We start from the raw sequence: 17,663 nt of genomic DNA on the forward strand, positions 1-17,663 counted from the left end.
TGCCCCCAAAGTTTCCCATCCCACCAATCCCACCTCATCCTGTCCCATCCTGTCCCATCTCATCCAGCTCCCTGGGGCAGGCCCCACAGTCCTTCTCCTACCTTTGACAAAAGGATTGAATAGTTTACTAGTAGGTGTCTAAGGTTTTAGACACCTGTAGACCCCTCAGCCTCACCCTCCCTGACACCACCAGATTCCGGCTGGATCCTTCTATCCCTGAACAGATGCCTTCTTCTGACCAAACATCCAGGTGATGCTAAGAAACAACAGGGTGTATTTCTCACAGGAGCAGAGTGGGTGGGGCAGGCTCAGGAGGCCAAAGATTTCAGTTCTAGAACTCATGCTGCTTGCTTTGGGCCTCAGTCTCCTCATCTGGAGCTGGTGTAGCCCTAGGTCACCTCTAGGTCCTTCTCAGGACCACTGGGAGCCAGTCAGAGGATCTGTGCAAATGGATGGTGACCCCTGGGGGGCAGTAGGGGCCCACACTGGCCCCTGAGAGGAGAGGAGGCCAGGAAGGGAAGGGGGGGGGATGAGAAATTGGAGGATCAGGATTTTGGTGTTTATTTAGGCTCCTACCCCACCTGGCAAGTGGCCATGGGCAAATTCCCACTGCAGGAACGAGACTGGGGACTCTGACCCTCTTCTGGGCCCCTGGGCCGGGCTCTGGCTCCCAGGCCAGCCATGGGGATGTGACTGCAGTATCTCTTCCTTCCCTCCATGCTGAGAGTTTTCTACTTTCCCCACCCCAGTCTCTGCCAAGGCGCTTGACTTTCATCTCCTCATCCCCCCACCCCCAATCCATCCTGAACAAGTCACTGTCCTGCTCAGAGCCCCATGCTGGCCAGCTCCTTGGCCTGGCAGTCAGGCCTTTTGGGGGCTATCCCTCAGACACCACTGCTAGCCTCAGCCTGCCTGCAGGTCTCCAACCCACTGAGCTTTCCTTCTGTATGGATGCTCTTTCCCTGCAAATTGGGGGTCCTGATGCTTCTCCCTTCCCAACACCTCTATAGACACAGCCCTTGGATAATGACCTGCTGTGTTGTGTGGAAATTCTTAGGGCCCCGCAAGTCAAGGCTGACTCAAGGGACCAGCAAATGTTGCAAACAATTGGCTTTCATCTTCCTCCCCACCTTCCTCCCATCATTGCTTCCCTTAGGCCTTGGTCCCTAGCAGGATGGCACTAGCCTCTGTCCACATCCTCAGCAGGGCATTGCTCACCTGTGTCGTCTCTTCCTCCGGGACCCAGAATCAGACCTGGAGGGCCACAAAAGGGTTCTCTTGAGCTTGTCCGGGGTGGCCTGGGGACACAAATCTGCACAGCCACAGGCCTGGCCCAACAGAAGTGAGGGGAGGCCCCAGGGGAGGGAAGGTACCTGTCTCTACGGTGCTTCTTCACACTCTTCTTCTTCTTGCGCAGGGGTGAGGAGCTCCCACAGCTGTGGACATAGGGGGGCAGGCTCTAGTGAACTGGTGCTCTGGAGCAGGAGGGGCAGCTAGACATGGCTGAGAAGTCTGGGCACCTTGGGCATCTAGCTGAAGCCAGCTTCCCAGTGCACAAAGTGAAGGGAGGCCAGGAGGGTCAGCAAGGTCCCTCAGGGTGGGTGATGCAGTGGCCTGTGTTGTTCCCTAGCCACCCTTCAGCCTCCTTGGCATTGTAAGTGAGGGCTGTTTCACACCCAAATGTTAGAGGCTCCAGTGGTGGGATTTCTGGCCTGGGGGGTGGGGGGGAGGGAGCTGGCACCTTGGCAGCTGTTGTGGCAAGCCTCCTGCCGCTGGAGGGTGGCCTTGGGGTCTTGCCCACCCACAGACAACCCCACCACTGCCACCAGCCCCTGCCCGCCTTTATCACTGACCTGCACTCCGAGTCCACTCTCCTCTTTTTGCTGAGAGCCAGGAAAGAGAAGGACAGACAGTCAGACAGACTTAGCTGGGGCTCCAGACGTTTGCTAGGGTCACATTAAGGACAGGAGAGGGGGATATACAGAGGGAGAACCACATATATGACCCAGCTAAACCCTTCTTCCCCAGGTCACTCACACTTGGTGTGGTGAGTGCAGGACCCCTGGGGAAGGGAGGAAGGGGGACCTTGGGCAGGTGGACTGTGACCCGGGGCCAGTGTGTCCAGGTTTGGAGTTGGGTGAGTGCCACTGAGGGGACTCGGTGAGGGGAGGGGACTGGGAAAAGGGTAGGGCCCCCCCTGCAGGGTGAGGGGCCAGTGTGGGGGGGAGCGAGGGGTGGGGCTCCCAAATGCGTCGCGCGAAGGGGGGGTGGGGGGGCGGGGGCCGCGGGGACGGGACTCAACCCCGCACCGCGCCCTCCCGACCCTTCCCGCCAGGCGGCGCTCTCACCGGCTTCTCCGGTGGCCGCCTTTCTTCTTCTTCTTCTTCTTGGGAGGGGGCGACGCCGAGCTGCTGGACCAGTGCTGGGTCCTGGGGGAGAGGGGGAGGGAGGTGAGGGAGGAGGGCCGGTCCCGGGTGTCCCCCCCACCCCTCCCCCGCCGCGGCGGGTGCTGACCTGTACCCCCGGTGCCCGCGGTAGCAGGCGACCGGGCAGTCGCAGTCCACCGGGCCGTCGTCCTCGTCCAAGGGCGCGTACTCCAGGCCCGGTTCCGCGCCCTCGAGCAGCCGCGGGGTCTCCGCCACGCTGCCGGCGACAGGGACGCTCACCACCCGCGCCCCGGGGCCCGGCCTTCCGCCTGCCCCTTTCTTAGCGCGGCGCGCCCAGACCTGCCCAGCAAGGTTGGCGGGGTACGGCCCCGACCGCTGGAGGGTCAGGCGGGGATCCGGTGACCCGAAGGGCCGCCTCCCCGACAGGCCCCCAGGCTCAGCGGTGCCCTCCTGCCTCACTCCTTCTAAGGTCACACCTCTCAGTGCGACCCTCCCCTCCCTGGACCTCTCAGTCCCGTTCATGGCGCTCCCCCCCCCCCTTAGAGCCCCTTTCACCGACTCCTTCTCCTGAGCCCCACAGCCCTACCCTTGGCCCCCTGCCCCTCGCTCAGCCCAACCCCCTCCGGAGCCTGTGCTAAGACCAATTCCAGAAGGAAAGGACAAGTCAGCCTTTCTTCTGGGGTGGTGGACACGTTATTTATGGCATCCCCAGGAGGAGCAGAAACGGGGGCCCAGACAGGCTTCCCCTGGTGAGCCTCTCTCTCCCGGAGAGCCCCTTCCTATCTCCTAGCTCCCCTCTCCGGTGTCAGGGTGTCAATCTTTCCCTAAACTTGGCTCGCAGCCCAGTCCCCTCCCACTCCCCTGCCCAGCGCCTCGTCCTCCCCACCCCCGCCCCCATCCCCACCCCAGCCAGGCCCCCCAGCCCCAGGTGCCGCTCTGAAATATTCTTGGCCTGTCCTCGCCCTCCTCCCTGCAGCCTCCTGGCTGCTCTTCTCCCGTTGCTGGGCTGTCATCAATCACTGCTCCGTGGCAGCGGTGTGGGCCTCAGCCCTCCAAGGCTCCCCATCCATCCTGCAGAGCCTACCGTGCACTCAGCAGGGCCAGCTGCGTGTCCTGGCCCTGCTGCCTGCTCAGGAGCCCATGGCCATTTTCTGCCAAAGATGTTTGCTCCCTTCATGCACTTTGCGGTGTGTTTGGGGGAGGATGCTTTCTTCCTAGAGGCAGTTGGGCTTCCGGCAAGAGCATGAGCTTTGAAGCTGTGGAAGTGCCCTCATCATGCCCTGGCCGTGAGTCCTTATGTGACTGGGTACCTGTCATGAGCCCTCTCTGAGCCTCTTCGGCAAGATGACCATGATAACTATGTTTTGGGGCTGCTGGAGAATTCACTGAGGTAGCCAGTACTGTGCAACTTCTTTTTCTATTTAACAAGCCCAGAAGCGACCCCCCAAAGGCCCACCTCCTAGGCAATGGCTCCAAGGTGTGGCCTCCCCACCTTCCTGGTGCCTGCTGGTTCAGACAGGGCCCCTCCCAGATGCAGCCTCATCCCTAGTTCCATATCACTGCTCTCACCCCTGGAGGCTGTTCTTCAGGCTCCCTCTTTCCCTGCCCAGAGCAAGGCAGGCCAGAACTTGCATGGCAGATCATTCAGCATATGACATGAGCTTTGGATTCACACAGACAAGGTCTCAATCCAGGCATGACCATGCTCACTGAGTCTCCAGGTCCTTACATCTCCACAAGCAGGAAAAGAATATCCCAGCTGAGGAGAGGATTAAATAAGATTCTCTCTGGGAAACTCCTGATACCAGCCACAGGCCTGGCCCTCAACAGCTGTCCTGCACATGGTCACCACTGTTCAACAGAGGGACCCTCTGTCAGACACTGACACACCAACACCTTCTCTTCTCTTCCAGACACATGAAAGATAGACAGAGCAAAGGTGTCAGACCACAACTACCAGAAGAAAGAATTTTCAGGGGCACCTCTCCAGTAGAGCATCCACTAACCTGATCTTTGAAGAACTGAGTTTGTGTCAAAAAAAAAAAAAAAAAAAAAAAAGAAGGGGGTGCCTGGGTGGCTCATGGGTTAAGTGTCTGACTCTTGATTTCAGCTCAGGTCATGATCTCAGGGTCATGAGATCCAGCCCTGTGTTAGGCTCTGTGCTGGGGGTGGTGTCTGCTTGAGATTCTTTCCTTCCCTCTCTCCCTCTGCCCCTCCTCCTGCGCTCCTCTCTCTCTCTCTCTCTCTTTAAAAAAAAAAAAAATGCAGGGCAGCCCTGGTGGCTCAGCGGTTTGGCGCCGCCTTCAGCCCAGGACATGGTCCTGGAGACCAGGGATCGAGTCCCGCATTGGGCTCCCTGCATGGAACCTGCTTCTCCCTCTGCCTGTGTCTCTCCCTCTCTCTCTCTCTCTCTCTCTCTCTCTCCTTCTCTGTGTCTCTCATGAATAAATAAATAAAATATTAAAAAAATTTTTTTCAAAAAGACTACCTTCCCCCCAAAAGAATGCAACACAAACCTGACAGGGTTAGCTAGCCTTGAGGCCAATATCAAGAATGCTATTCAATTCCTAAACACACACCTGGTCCAGGCCACCCTGAAATCATACAGGTAGTATGGGAGGTGTTCCTGGGTGATGGAGGAGGAGTTCAGGTCATCCTCCCTATCCCTACAGAGCTAAACATCCCCACATCCCTCCATTCAAACCTCTCTGCTCTTCCCCTTGCTCCTCTTTCTGCAGCCAGTGGCTTCCTCCTTCCTGTTCCTGAAATCTCCAGCTCCTTGGCCTGTCCAGCTCCCCTTCTCCCCCATCTTCCCCCGCCCTGTCACCCCCACACAGTCCTCAGCCACACAAATGCCTGACACATAAAACACAGTCTTTAGCAAAACTTAAGAGCACCTCAAACATTGTGGGGGTGAGCAGATGGTAGGAGGGAGCTTCCTTTATCCTGACACAAATGTGATGAAGGTTATTTACAAAATAGAATAGCTCCGTGGGGGCACTGCCCTCAGCAGGGATCCTTTTTGGCCTGTATCCGAACTCCCCCTTCCCTGCACTGTACTCTCCCACTCTGCTGGCCACACCCCTACAGACATTTTTCTTCTTCTGGTCCAGGGACAGGTTTCTGGGTTCTTCTCATGTGGCCTTTCTCACTCTCCGGTCCCTTCTGAGGTGCTTACTTGGGGTTCTTGTCTGCTGGGAGCATTGAAAGGCAAGCATAGGTTATGAGTAGTGGGCTCGGGGAGAAGTGCAAGGGCTCAGAATCTTCTGGTAACACTTGCCCTGCATGTTCCAGAGATATAGATTGGGCCTAGGCTGTGACTTCTCTTGCTGACTTTGTGCAGCTGGTATCAGGACACCTGTTTTGTAGTCTTTCTTTAAAAATTATTTATTTATTTATTCATGAGAGACACAGAGAGAAGCAGAGACATAGGCAGAGGGAGAAGCAGGCTCCATGCAGGGAACTCAATGAGGAACTTGATCCCAGATTCCAGGATTACCCCCTGAGCCAAAGGCAGATGCCCAACCACCGAGCCACGCAGGTGTCCCCCCCCCCATTTTTTTAAAGATTTTATTTACTTATGAGAGAGAGAGAGAGAGAGAGAGAACAAGTGAGGGGGGGAGGGGCAGAGGGAGAGAAAGAATCCCAAGCAGACTCCCAGCTGAGTGAGGAGCCAGATGCCGGGATTGATCTCACAATCCTGAGATCATGACCCAAGCTGAAATCAAGAGTTGGATGCTTAACCGATTGAGCCACCCACATGCCCCTGTTTTGTAGGTTCTCCTAAGGCTAGAACCCTGGGTTCTCCTAGCCTGCCTTTCCTGGATGATAATGTCACTAACAGTCATGTTCTCTAATGTTTAAATAGCTCTCTATGGTTCACAAATCCCAATCAGAGCCACTACCTGATTGAGAGAAATTGCACACACACACACACACACACACATTTTACAGATGAGTAAACTGAGGCCCAGAGAAGAAACATCCCCCACGATTTTGGAACCTTTGAGTAAAGAATATAAGTAAGTTCACTTAGGCACTTGGCTTTGAGAATTCACGTGTAAACCAGCCTTGACTTTGCTGGCTGGCCTTCTCTGTTGCAGATGTTAGCTCAGCCACAGCCACTCTGTTTTAAAGACATAGTTATGGGTACATGTACCAAGTTCCAGATGTGTTCAGCACTTCCTGCTCTTAAATTCATGTTTGTTACCTAGTCGACTCCTCAGCACATCTGTGGAATAGGCAGGGGAGGCGTGACAAGACAAACCAAGCCCCACTATGCTAACCAGAGCCAGCCACACAAGTGGGGTCTAACCACAGAGAGACCACAATTGGATGGGGGTTCTGCACTGCACAGGACACTGTGGGACTGGCTGCCCTGGGCAAGGTTCTGACCTGAGGTAAAGACCGCCTGGCACATGCTTTTCTTCATGCCAGCAGTTTCTCTAATTAATGGGTTCTGTTTGCCATTAGTCAGGAGCATAATGGCCAATTGGCAGATGAATGAATCGAGGCAGAGGAGGGGAGGATTCCAGGCACAGGGTCTGCCCTTTTTGCTCATCCACTTGGCAAGTGTGCCAGGCCTGCCCCAGGGATGGGGGTGGGGAGCAGTGGTAGGAGGGGCATGAGGCAGGCCTGGGGTCTCTCCTCTCTCTCCTTACAGTGCCTGGAGCGTATGGTGATGGATAATTGCTAACACAGGTGTCAGGTACTAGTCTAAGCGCTTGATGTGATTATCTCATTTAATCATTAATGCATGGAATGAATCTGTGACATGGGTACCACCGTTAATGTTCCCATCTTCTTGATAAACTAATGAGGCACAGAGAAATGGCACGATGCATAAAATTAGATGCATGGGGGGAGAAAAAGACTGGAATTTGCTCACTGTGTTAGGGAGTAGCTTATGCATATTATTTTCCATAAACCCTCTCTCCCAAGCATTTTGTCATGTTACATAACTGTGAAAGCAATTATTCTTAAAGGTTGTCTATCAGAGTGAGGGAGGAAAAAAAAAAAAAGAAATGATAGCAACCACAGGAAGTAAGAAAACATTGTGTGGATTCCAAGGAGGAGAAGGTTTTACTTTTATCCTGAGAATATTGGTAAAGTGATTTTTAGAGGCAGCCCAGATGATGGGGTGAATGCGAGCCAGTGCGGAAGGGGCTAGTATGAACAAAGGCGCTGGACAGGAGGGAGAGTGTGCAGGAGGGAGCTGGGAACTGCCAGCAGGGCGAGCTGGCTGCTGTGTGAGGCTGGGAGTGGGGAACCAGGCTGGTTTGAGTGTGGAGAGCCTCTACACTGGTGCCAGACCAGTGAGTCCAGATGTGGCTGCATAGATGGTGGGGAACCACAGAGGATTTCTGGGGCAAAACAGGCTCCCCACATCCATCAGTTTCCAAGGACAAAGGCGTGTCCTCTCTCAATGTCTCTGGGACTTCCTCTCTATCACCCTGCTTCCAGATTAGAATGCCAGCTGCCCCACAGGTCTCCAGGCTGTGTTACCCTTCTGATCCTTCTACCCAAGAAGAAAGTCCCCAAACACCTGTTTGGCCACATCGCACCTTCCCAAAAACCTTCCATGGGCTCCCACCATCTGTGGAATCTGGTCCCAATACTGCACCAATATGGTGGCCTGGTATCCAGTGTGGAGAGGAAGGTGGTCTGTCTCAGGACACAGACCAGTCGATTAACTTAAGGAAAAAAGATGACCCCTGGGGACAAAAAGCTCTGGGAGTAACTCTGCCCCCTTGAGACTCTTCCTGAGTGGTGGGTGCCATGGGCTCTTACAGTCCATATCTGGTTAAAGTCAGACAACCCTCCTCACTTCCTCCCTTCTTCTGGCTCTAGCTTTGTCACCTCACTCTACGAGGGCACTGGATTTCTTCATATCTCCAAATGCCAGTTTGTGAGCGGGTAGAGTGTCAGGGTCAGGAAGCCAGAGGTAGGAGCACAGGGCCTGCTGGGTGGTCCATTTTATACATAAAGAAGTGAAGGCCCAGAGAATTCAAGGACCTGGCCAAGTTGCAGAGCTGGGGTATGGCAGAGCTGGGATCCACGGCTCCGGGGGTTAACACTGAGCTTAGAGGTTGGGACAGGGGAGGTGTCTGATGCCAGAGCCCATACTCTCCTTCCACTACCGCAGGCTCTGAGCTGGGGTAGGAAGTTGAAGACCTGCTCAGAGGCCAGGCCCACAGGAAGGCACACGACAAATCTGTCACCAGCTCTCTTGTCACCTCTCTGCCTTAGGTGTATTCCAGGTTGCTATCAGCCTCCTTAGCTTGCTGTAGTCACCCGAGTGCTATTTTCTCACTGTTTGGGCAGTGTTAGCTAGGAGAAGCCTCTGGCGCACCCCCTCTTTTCCCAACTAGAGGAAACCGACTCTGAGGAAAATTGGGCAAGCTTTACTGTTCTAGGCACCAGGGATATAAGAGTGAGCAAAACTGATAAAGATCTTGTCTTCAATGTCTTTTAGCATGTAAGTGGGATCCCAGGACTCAGCCAAGGCTAGACTCTCCTCTGTCTCCAGAGCAAGAGTCCTCCTCTCTGGCCATCAAGTCTTCTAGACACTGTCTCTTCCAAGGGACCCTTCCAAAGTGACCACTCCAGCCTCCCTCTCTCTCTTTCTCCACTGGACACACACAGGACTAAAGGTTAAGTGGCTCAGGTGGCCGTGCTGTTGTTTCTTCTGGTTGGGAGTTGCTGGTAATTCCTGGTTTCAGGTGGCAGAGGGCAGGGGTCCTACCTTCCCTCCTTCTCCTCCCTGCTCCTAGCACCTGCACAGACCCTCAGGGACATTTCTTCTGGTGATGGACACACCAGCAGATTTCCCAGCGTGTCCCTGGTTCTTAAATGCATCCTTCCTTCATTGGAGAGAAGATGAGATCAAGACTACTGGAGAAGACCTGAAGGTTACCTGCCCAGAGGAGGCAGTCCCAACTGGCACACAGATTGAGATTCTACCCAGGGAGTGGAGGGAAGGTGGAGGGAAGGTTCCCACGTCTGGGAGGAGGGCAGTAGCTGGAGAGATCAAGAGAGAGAGCCACCAGAGGGACAGGAGGAAACATAGAACTGCATCCTGGAAGCCAGGGAGGAAAGGAGGCTTCCAGAAGGGGAAGCACAGTGGTGGCACCTGCCAGAGAGAGGCCAGGCCTGCAGAGAAGCACAGGCCATGGGAAGGAGGACTCTGGAGGCTGCAGTGCGAGAACAGGTCACAGGAGTTAGGGCAGAAGTCCACCATGGCTCCCAAGGCCTAAGGAAGTAGATGTAACACATGCATGCACTCTACAGAAATTCGATTGAGAAAGAAAAGAAGAATTGGGGGTGGTGGCTGGAGGAGGAAGGATGGGAATTTGATTAAAAGGAGCCAGGGAGAAGGAAGAAGTGTAGGCTTCTTGCTGGAAGGGCCAGGGAAGATGGCAGGAGAGTCCACACAGCGCTCCCACCCTCACACTGTGTGGACAAGTGAGATTTTCCAGAGAAGCCCTGGGGTGAGATGAGGGGACACAGGATGGAAAGCCAGGACTTCTTGGTTTGGAGGTGGCATGGGTGGCAGCAGCAGAAGGGTCTGGTTGTCAGGAGCTTTGGGAAGGGAAGAGAGGCGCTGGCCCTGCTCCTGCAGGGTGAGGTCTGGGTGGGCATCCCTGAAGGTAGGGCACAGGAGTGGCTGAGGGTGCTGTGAGTACAGGGTAGTGGAGAGAGGGAGGTGGTGATAGCATCAGCTCATCACCTTTGATCCTGGCTCCCCCAGATCATCCACGGAGCCTCCACAAGCCTGGGGCTACTCTGACCATTTTTTGCTCCTACCCATACCTGAACCAGAGAGGGGAGGTGGAGGTGGGGTAAAGTGGGACTCCCCTACCGCTGGGCATGGGGCTCATTCAGCTATCCCCCTGGTGCCTGGACATGCCAGGGACAGGCTGCCTTCACCCTCTTATGGCAGCCTGTTGCAATCTCCTATGGCTTCAAGTGGTTCCCAGTTCTCTAACCCAAGACAAATCTGCTTCCCCGTAACATCCCTGTTTGATGCCCAGGGGCCCCCACACACTAGCACTCCTCCTGCCCCATGACAGGTGCAAGATGTGACACCACAGAGCCCTTGCTCTCTTTACCTGACAAGACTTCGGCCACACTAGCGATGGCCTTCGGTGTGTTGGTTCCTACTTTCTAGAACCTATGTTTACTCTGGGGCCCATTTTACAGGTGGTAACAGTTGGGGAAAATGGACTGGCCTGGTGGCCATGGTGGGGTCAGAACATTTCTAAGTTTCCCCGATTTGCAGTCCAGGATTCCCCAAGTTGGGCTCTGGGCTGCCTCCCCCACCGCTGAGCCATAGAGGGAACCCAAGGCAGCAGGGGAGACTGGGGTGACATCCAGGGGACCAGTGGCTCTTGATCTGTGCTCAGAGTCAGGCTGGAGCTTCCAGTGGACGGGATGCACACCCTGTCTTCCTCCTCTTCCTCGAGCTCGCCCCTCCAGCCCCACAGAGGGAGCTTGGAAAGCTCTTCTGGCACCCAGCTGCTGCCTGAGCTTGCACACTCCCCTGTCCCTCCCCCAGGCAGGGGAGCACTCACATGTGGCCCCCAGGCCGGTCCTCCCTGGTGAGCATGCCCTCCTTCTCCATCAGCATCTGCCGGAAAGTCCTGACCTTTTGCCGGGTCTCCTCCTCTGAGTACCTGCAGGGACGTTGGGATGGTGAGAGCTGCCTTCTTGGCTTTCCTTACCTCCTCGCCTCCCCCACCCTCCATCACAAGTGCACCTTCCAGCTTGCACTGACCTGTCCAAGGTCCCACCACGAAGCAAGGCTTTCATCCAAATGAACCAAGGGAAGAGTTATTCCTGGAGGTGGGGAGACCGTCCTGAGGAGGCTGTGCCCTTCCTCCCGGTCTTCCTCTACTCCCAGGGCAGACTGCTGGCCCACATCCAAACTACAGTCACTCTCTGGAGACAGTTTAAGGGAGAAATGGAGATCCAGGCCTTTTCTGCTTTCCTGGCCTCAAGGACATCTGATCCTGACAATAGCCTTGGGAAGTCCTCAGAACATCCCAACCTCTGCATGAGCAGGGCTGCCAAGTGGCTTGTCCCAGATCTCAGTGGTAGATCCATTGCTTCTCGGTTTGGGGAGGGGGGGTGATGGTGGGAGGAGGTGGGCAAAGTCTGGTCTTGAATGAATCCCTTGACTTCTCTATTCCCTTCCCCCTCCCTCCCTAAGCCCGGGCTCACGCTAGGGACCAAAGTCCAGAATGGTCACCCTTGCTCCCATGCCCTGGGGTCAGTCATTATCTTCTCTCACTGTGCCCCTGTGACAGCCACTGCAAGGCCTCTCAGCCCCTCTGAAATGTCCCCTCCAGCATGAGTCCATGCTGTCCCGGGAGCAGGTTCGGGGTGCGGGAAGGGAGGGGAGGTCTTTGCTCACCCAGTCCCTTGCCCTGTCCCTGGCACATAGCAGGTGTCATATCTGTTGCTGAATGAATCCTGGGGTCCTAAACCCCTCACACCCCCCTTCCTGGGCTGCAGGTCAGTGTCCTGGATGGAAAACATGGTGGCAAAATAGGAACAGGGTCCTGTCTTGTCTCTGTCATGTGCCCTCACTATCTGCTCTGTCCACACAGTAGACCCAGGTCTCTGCACTGAGCTTGTCCATGAAAATGGCACATTGTTGCCCCTTGGGGATACCACGGCTATGCTCCCTCCTCTTCTCCCACCTTCCCTACCCTTCTCCAACAAGCATTTGGGATTGGTCCAGCCTTTTTGGAGAACAATTTGGCAATTCCTTACAAAAGCCTTAAAAAAATGAACACGTCTTTTGACTCATAAAACTAACTTCCAGGTTTACCCTGTGGAAATAATCACAGCTTAAGCACAAAGATGGGACTCATGGGATGTTTACAGCAGGATGGATATCCCCAAACAAGTTAGGTGCCAACGTTTGGGTTTCCATAGAAACCTCTACCTCTAGGTGCCAGCAGGTGGCTCATGGGCTAGCTTTACCTGTTGACTGACTTCTCCATATCAGGCCCTGGCCTGGGAGTTCCCTAAGGGCAGGGACCTTGTCATCTGGATTGCCACTGTGTCCCCAGCAACTGGCACTGCGTCTGCCACATGTGGCATCCAATTTTTTTTTTAGACAAATGAGTGGCTGGTGATGGAGAGGCATTGAACCATTTGAAGGTTGGATTTTCATTTGGGACACTTGCCTCTGGTGGGGTTTGTGCAGGAGATGGTGAAGTCAGAGCTGCTGAGGATGCAGGGGAGGAAGGGATCAACAAACCATCAAGGATGCAGGATGACCAGGACCTGGGGACCGGCTGAATATGTCACGGGCTACATGAGGGGCACTAGCTGCTTCTTAGCCAGGTAGGTGCCCCTTGACTCAAGCTATGGTCTGTCCTTTTGTGGGTTCAGGCTCCTGTGTGGCCCACCATAGGGAGGACTATGTCCTGCCTGCCAGGCGGTGGGGTGGGGGGGCATCTCTTCCAAGCCTGGGGTCTTGGCTCATCAATGTCCACCACAATTGCTGTTAGCCTCTGACTTGGGCATTTGGCTGGAGGTGCCTTGGCCTTGCTTGCTGGGCAGTGCAACACTGGGCTGGCTTGGTTGTCCTGGAGCCCAGGGAGAAGGGGTGGTGGCGCTTTCTGAGCAGTGGAGGGATGGAGGAACTCCTCCTATCTCACCTGCTCCTCAAGAGACCAGCTTGTCGATGGCACCAGCATAGAGACAAACAGTGAGGGCCCTTCACCATTGCCCAGCCCCTGACTCACAGGGCTCTGGGAGGGAGGGACAGGTTGGCCAGGCCATTAGGTATGGGGCCCTGGGCTTGGTGGGGTTGGGGAGGAGATGGTCCAAGAGCAAGACTGGGCTAGATCCTCAGTGGAATGGGATAGGCTTCGGGCCAGGGTCCAAGTTCCCGAGACTCCTGGGGTCTGTGGCGTATATGAGGCTGGGAGGTAGGAGCAGAAATCAGGGTTTCGTTAAGACCTGGAGCAGGACACACATTCATGACTTAGGGCTCATCCCAGAGATGGCAGATCTAAGGCAAGTTGACTAAGTCCAGCATATATCATTGGGAGGCCAAGAGGGTTGGATTGAATAGACCTGGAGGCTTGGGGAGGACCTCCTATGCCTCAGGACATGCTGGAAGAATCTGGGGACCTGGGACGAACAACTGGTTATTGTACAAAAAGATCTCTGGTACAATCACTACCTCCAAGTCTCCTGCTCCTTCATGCCTTTTGAGGTCAACCCTCAGCCTGAGGCCACGTTGGACAGTGATTAAAGGAAGAGGCCGAGAGCCAGGTAGTCCTAGTTTTGGGTCCTAGCACCCTCCACTTTCTAGCTCTGTGATCTTGGACAAGAATATAATTTTTTTAGCCTTAGCCTCTACATCTGTGAAATGGGATAGTAACCTGTCTCTCAAGGCTGTGGCAAGGATTAAGGGAAATGATGCTTACAAAGCACTTTGTGCAGTGTGAAGCACATAGTAGCTGCTCAATAAATAGTAGTGACCAAGGACTATTTGTCTTCGTGCAGGAAGGATAGAGGGTCTAGTTGCCGTAGTCTCCCTCCCTTTTTCCACACCACACTCCTGCCAGGTCAGCATTGTCCCAGGTCGAGAATCACCCAGGCTTCTTCTCTCTGTTCTCTTGGAGGCAAAGGCTGAGATAGGGAGGCTGGTACTCAAATCATCCACTCCTTGGAGGTGGCAGCACCTGCTGACTTAAAGCCATGCATGAGGTCTGGCTGCCATGCTGGAGCCTCAGACTAGAAGTTGAAGGCTTGGCCAGGGAACTGAGGACAGGGTGGGTGGTAAGGCCTGTCTCAGTGTCCCTGCCTCCTGGCTGTGACAGTCTGGCTCCCTTGTCTCCCCTCCACTCTATGGGTCATGAAGGATGGACAGGCCAGATTCATTGTTCCTCCCTGGACCATCCTCTGAGGTTGGGGTGTGGTAAGGAGATCCTGCATTTAAAAAGGGGTCCCCAGAGTAGAACATGTACCATTCTGCCCGCTTCTGCCCAGACCTGGAGGTTCCCAAACTGTTGCTTCCTTGGTCACTGATTTGTTCTTCACAGCAGCTCTCAGGGTGTGGGCAGCTTTCCTCTTCCCATTTGATGGATGAGGAAACAGAAGAGGGAGAAGGGAGACCTCCAAGCTCTAAGTCCCAGGGGCAGAGCCATTCTCTGTGCGCCTCCCGTGTCCTCACAGGAAGAGGCACAGGTGGGTGTGTATGGGGGGTGGATAGGTGCTGGGGTGGGAGCAGCACACCACACTGGCCTGGGCCTAGCCCCACGGTGATTGCAGGCTGCACGAGGAGGCTGCCGGGGAAGGTGACTCCAAAGCGGCATCAATCACCAATGAATTAGCGGGCCATCCATCAATATTAGGGAAGGGATTGCTTTTTAATGGGGCCAAAGAATGTGTGTTCCTGTGACTAGTGGGAATATTTGTCAAATGCCCGAGAACCTGGTAAATAAGCTCAAATGAACCAGTGTTTGTAGAAATGGATATTAATGACTGGATTTTATAACAGAGCAAGGGTCCTTGGTGTTTGTGGAGCAGCTTATGGGCATTGGCTGGAGATGGGGGAGCCCCATACATCTTTAGCCCACAGTACTCTCAGAACGACTCCTTATTTTACAGGCCAGTAGCTAAGGTTTGTTCAAGTCTGGATTGTGGGGTTCCAGAGTGGCTGTGGCCTCCACTGGCTAGGCTGCTGCTAAGGGGTGGGAGTGGGGGCTGGTAACTTGAGAGCTAGCTTCCTGGGAGACTCCAGTGCAAGGCCCACCTGGAGTGAGGGCTTGGGTGGGGGAAAGGGCCCTGCCTGGAGACTTAGTGGGTCCCTCCCAGAGAGACACGTGTCCTTGATGCCAGGGGACTGACATCAAGGGCCTGGCCAAATGCCATCTCTTCCTGCCTGAGGCTGCCCTCATCTGATAATACCCTCCTATGTGCAGTGAGGGCCTGGGGGCTTCTGGAGGAGGAGATTCAGCCAGGGGGAGGAGGCTTGGGAGGGGAGGGGTGCCAGGAGATAGGGGCTTTAGGAGTTCCCTGAGAGAATGGGGCTCTGCAAGGAAGAGGGAGGGGGCTCAGGTAGGAGGTGGGGCTCTGGGAGGGGAAGGGGGCAGTTTCCAAGAATACAGCACAGAAGGCTGGCCCTCTTCTGGCCCAGGCACCCCTCCTGTTCCCTAACCTTGCCCACCTGCCCACAACCTCTTCAGAGCCGGAGTCTCCCAATTTAGCAGGATTTATAGGTTGCATTAAGGTCCTTGAGCTCTCCTCTTCCCACTCCCTAACTTGATCCTGCCCTTGGGGATATCATTTCCTCTGTCCACATCCACGGCTCATCAAACCTGGTTTCACTGCCAGCTGGAAGCCTCCTTTCTGTCTGCCTTCCATCCTTTTATCCCTCTCTGCAGGGACCCCCCCCCCCCAACCTGGTCACCAGGCCAGCTGGAGATGAACACCAAGTCTCTGTGCCCCAGGGGCCCTGCCTGGCAGCCCCCCTGAGGACCCTGGATCCAGTCTCAGCTTTGGCCCTGCCTGCAGCCAGTGACTGTCTCTGAGCCTGTGTCTCCCTGGGTGCTACAGCAATGGTGAGCCATGTCTCAGCTGCCTCTTGGGGAGCCCAGGAGGCCTGGATGGACAAAGGTGTGGTTTGGAAGCATTGCTGGGTCCAGGCTGTTGTCCCAATGTGGCTTCAAGCCCCACTGCACTGGGCATTTCTGATTTTTCAGCTTGCCGACAGTGCCAGTCTGATGGGTGGGCCCTGCTACCCATTTTGACTCCCTCGGCAGCCAGCCCACTAGTTTCAAAACACTCAGGGAAGATGCTAAACGGAATCTTGGGGACCACCAGCTTTCTTGGAGCTGCACAAAGAATGACTTTGTTCTGCTTCTTTACCTCCTGCTCCATGTGTTAGACCTATCCTGTTTCCCCTGGACTTTTGAGGGAAGTCCCTAAAAAGATCCTTACTGACTGATCAGTACATAAGCCCTGACAAACTCGTACTCAGCCCTCAAGGCCCATTCAAATATCCTTTCTCAGAATCTTTCCTCTGAGCTCCTGAAACACTTGGCCCCCTCACCATGATTCTAATCTGTTTTATGATGGAGTGGTCGTAAACATGCTTGTTTCTCTTCTGAGATGGGAGGAAGGGGTGAGGGGTGGTCTTTGAGGAGGTGACTCCAGTCTGGCTCTGGTTCTCCAACATTGCCCAATGCAGTGCCTAGGACACTTATGTGTCCCTCCCTGTCACTGGTTCTGAACTGGACAGGTAAAACTGAAGCTTCCAGGCATGGCTGCTGGAGGGACTCCTCTGCTGAAACCACAGGCAGCCTCCCTGGTAATGGTAATAAGGGCCCATTGTGCTCTCCTGGCTGGCAGAGTCCAGGAAGCTCAATAGAGCCATTTTAGAGAAGGGCAAACTGAGACCTTGACTTGTCATAGAGGTTTCTATGCTTCTCTCCTCCCCACCCCTGCCTGGACTGGATGTTTCTGGAAGACATGGACTGTCTCCTCCGCGTCTGTGAATCTGAGCTTAGTTCAGAGTTTGACGTAGAGCAGGCGTTCAAGACAGCTTATAGGCTGAATAAACTAATAAATGAATGAAGTTCGTCGGGCCTTGCGAGGGCTCTACCCCGACTGGATCAGTGCCTGGCCCCTCGCCGCCCCGCCCCGGCTCCTCCCCAGCTGCGGCCCCGCCTCGCCCCGGGCCCGCTCACCCTTGCTCCTCCATCATCTCTTGCAACTCCATGCACTTGAGCTCCACGCGCCGCTTGCGCTCGTGGTCCAGGATCTCGCGGTGCGCGCGCTTCACCAGGCCCGGCTCGGCGGCGCGCAGTTCCTCCTCTGCCCGCGGCCAGGCCCCGGAGGAGGCGCCCGGCTGCGGGAAGCCATTGGCCGCGTCGGGTGGGGACGGCATGCTCGCCGCCCCGTTGTTCACCGTGGAGGACATGGCGGCTGGCCCCGGAGCCGCCGGCCTCGGCCCTGCGAGACAGACACAGATACCAGGCCGGATGGTCACCTCTCGGCCACCTGCTAAGCTCCTCTGCGCGCGGGTTAATCCGGGAGATTTAAAGGCCCACTCATGGCTCTAATCCGCCTCCCCTCATGCTGCAGAGGGGGGCGGACGTCAGGTTAGCACCTTTGGGTCACACCTCAGGGCATGAGGGGGGGATTAGACACCAGGCTTTCCTGTCTGCAGAGTGGGTGGATGCAGGCCGGACTAGAGGGCCTCCTAGGGCCCTGGCCTTGGAATGGTCATCTCCAGGGACCTAGTAA

General features: G+C 55.3%; 1 protein-coding gene across 1 annotated transcript in view; it reads right to left on the reverse strand.

Annotated features, from left to right (window-relative positions):
• SRRM3 (serine/arginine repetitive matrix 3) overlaps positions 1 to 17,337 on the reverse strand; it is a 34,335-nt gene extending 16,998 nt beyond the window's left edge. Inside the window, 7 exon segments of the mRNA XM_055339215.1 lie at positions 1,219 to 1,254; positions 1,374 to 1,436; positions 1,854 to 1,883; positions 2,349 to 2,429; positions 2,515 to 2,643; positions 10,961 to 11,062; positions 17,105 to 17,337. Of these exon segments, the coding sequence (XP_055195190.1) occupies positions 1,219 to 1,254; positions 1,374 to 1,436; positions 1,854 to 1,883; positions 2,349 to 2,429; positions 2,515 to 2,643; positions 10,961 to 11,062; positions 17,105 to 17,337 (674 nt within the window).
• Between the last annotated feature and the right edge of the window lie 326 nt (positions 17,338 to 17,663).

The sequence above is a fragment of the Nyctereutes procyonoides genome, unplaced genomic scaffold (assembly GCF_905146905.1).
Source record: "Nyctereutes procyonoides isolate TBG_1078 unplaced genomic scaffold, NYPRO_anot_genome, whole genome shotgun sequence".
In the NCBI taxonomy this organism is placed as follows: Eukaryota; Metazoa; Chordata; class Mammalia; order Carnivora; family Canidae; genus Nyctereutes; species Nyctereutes procyonoides.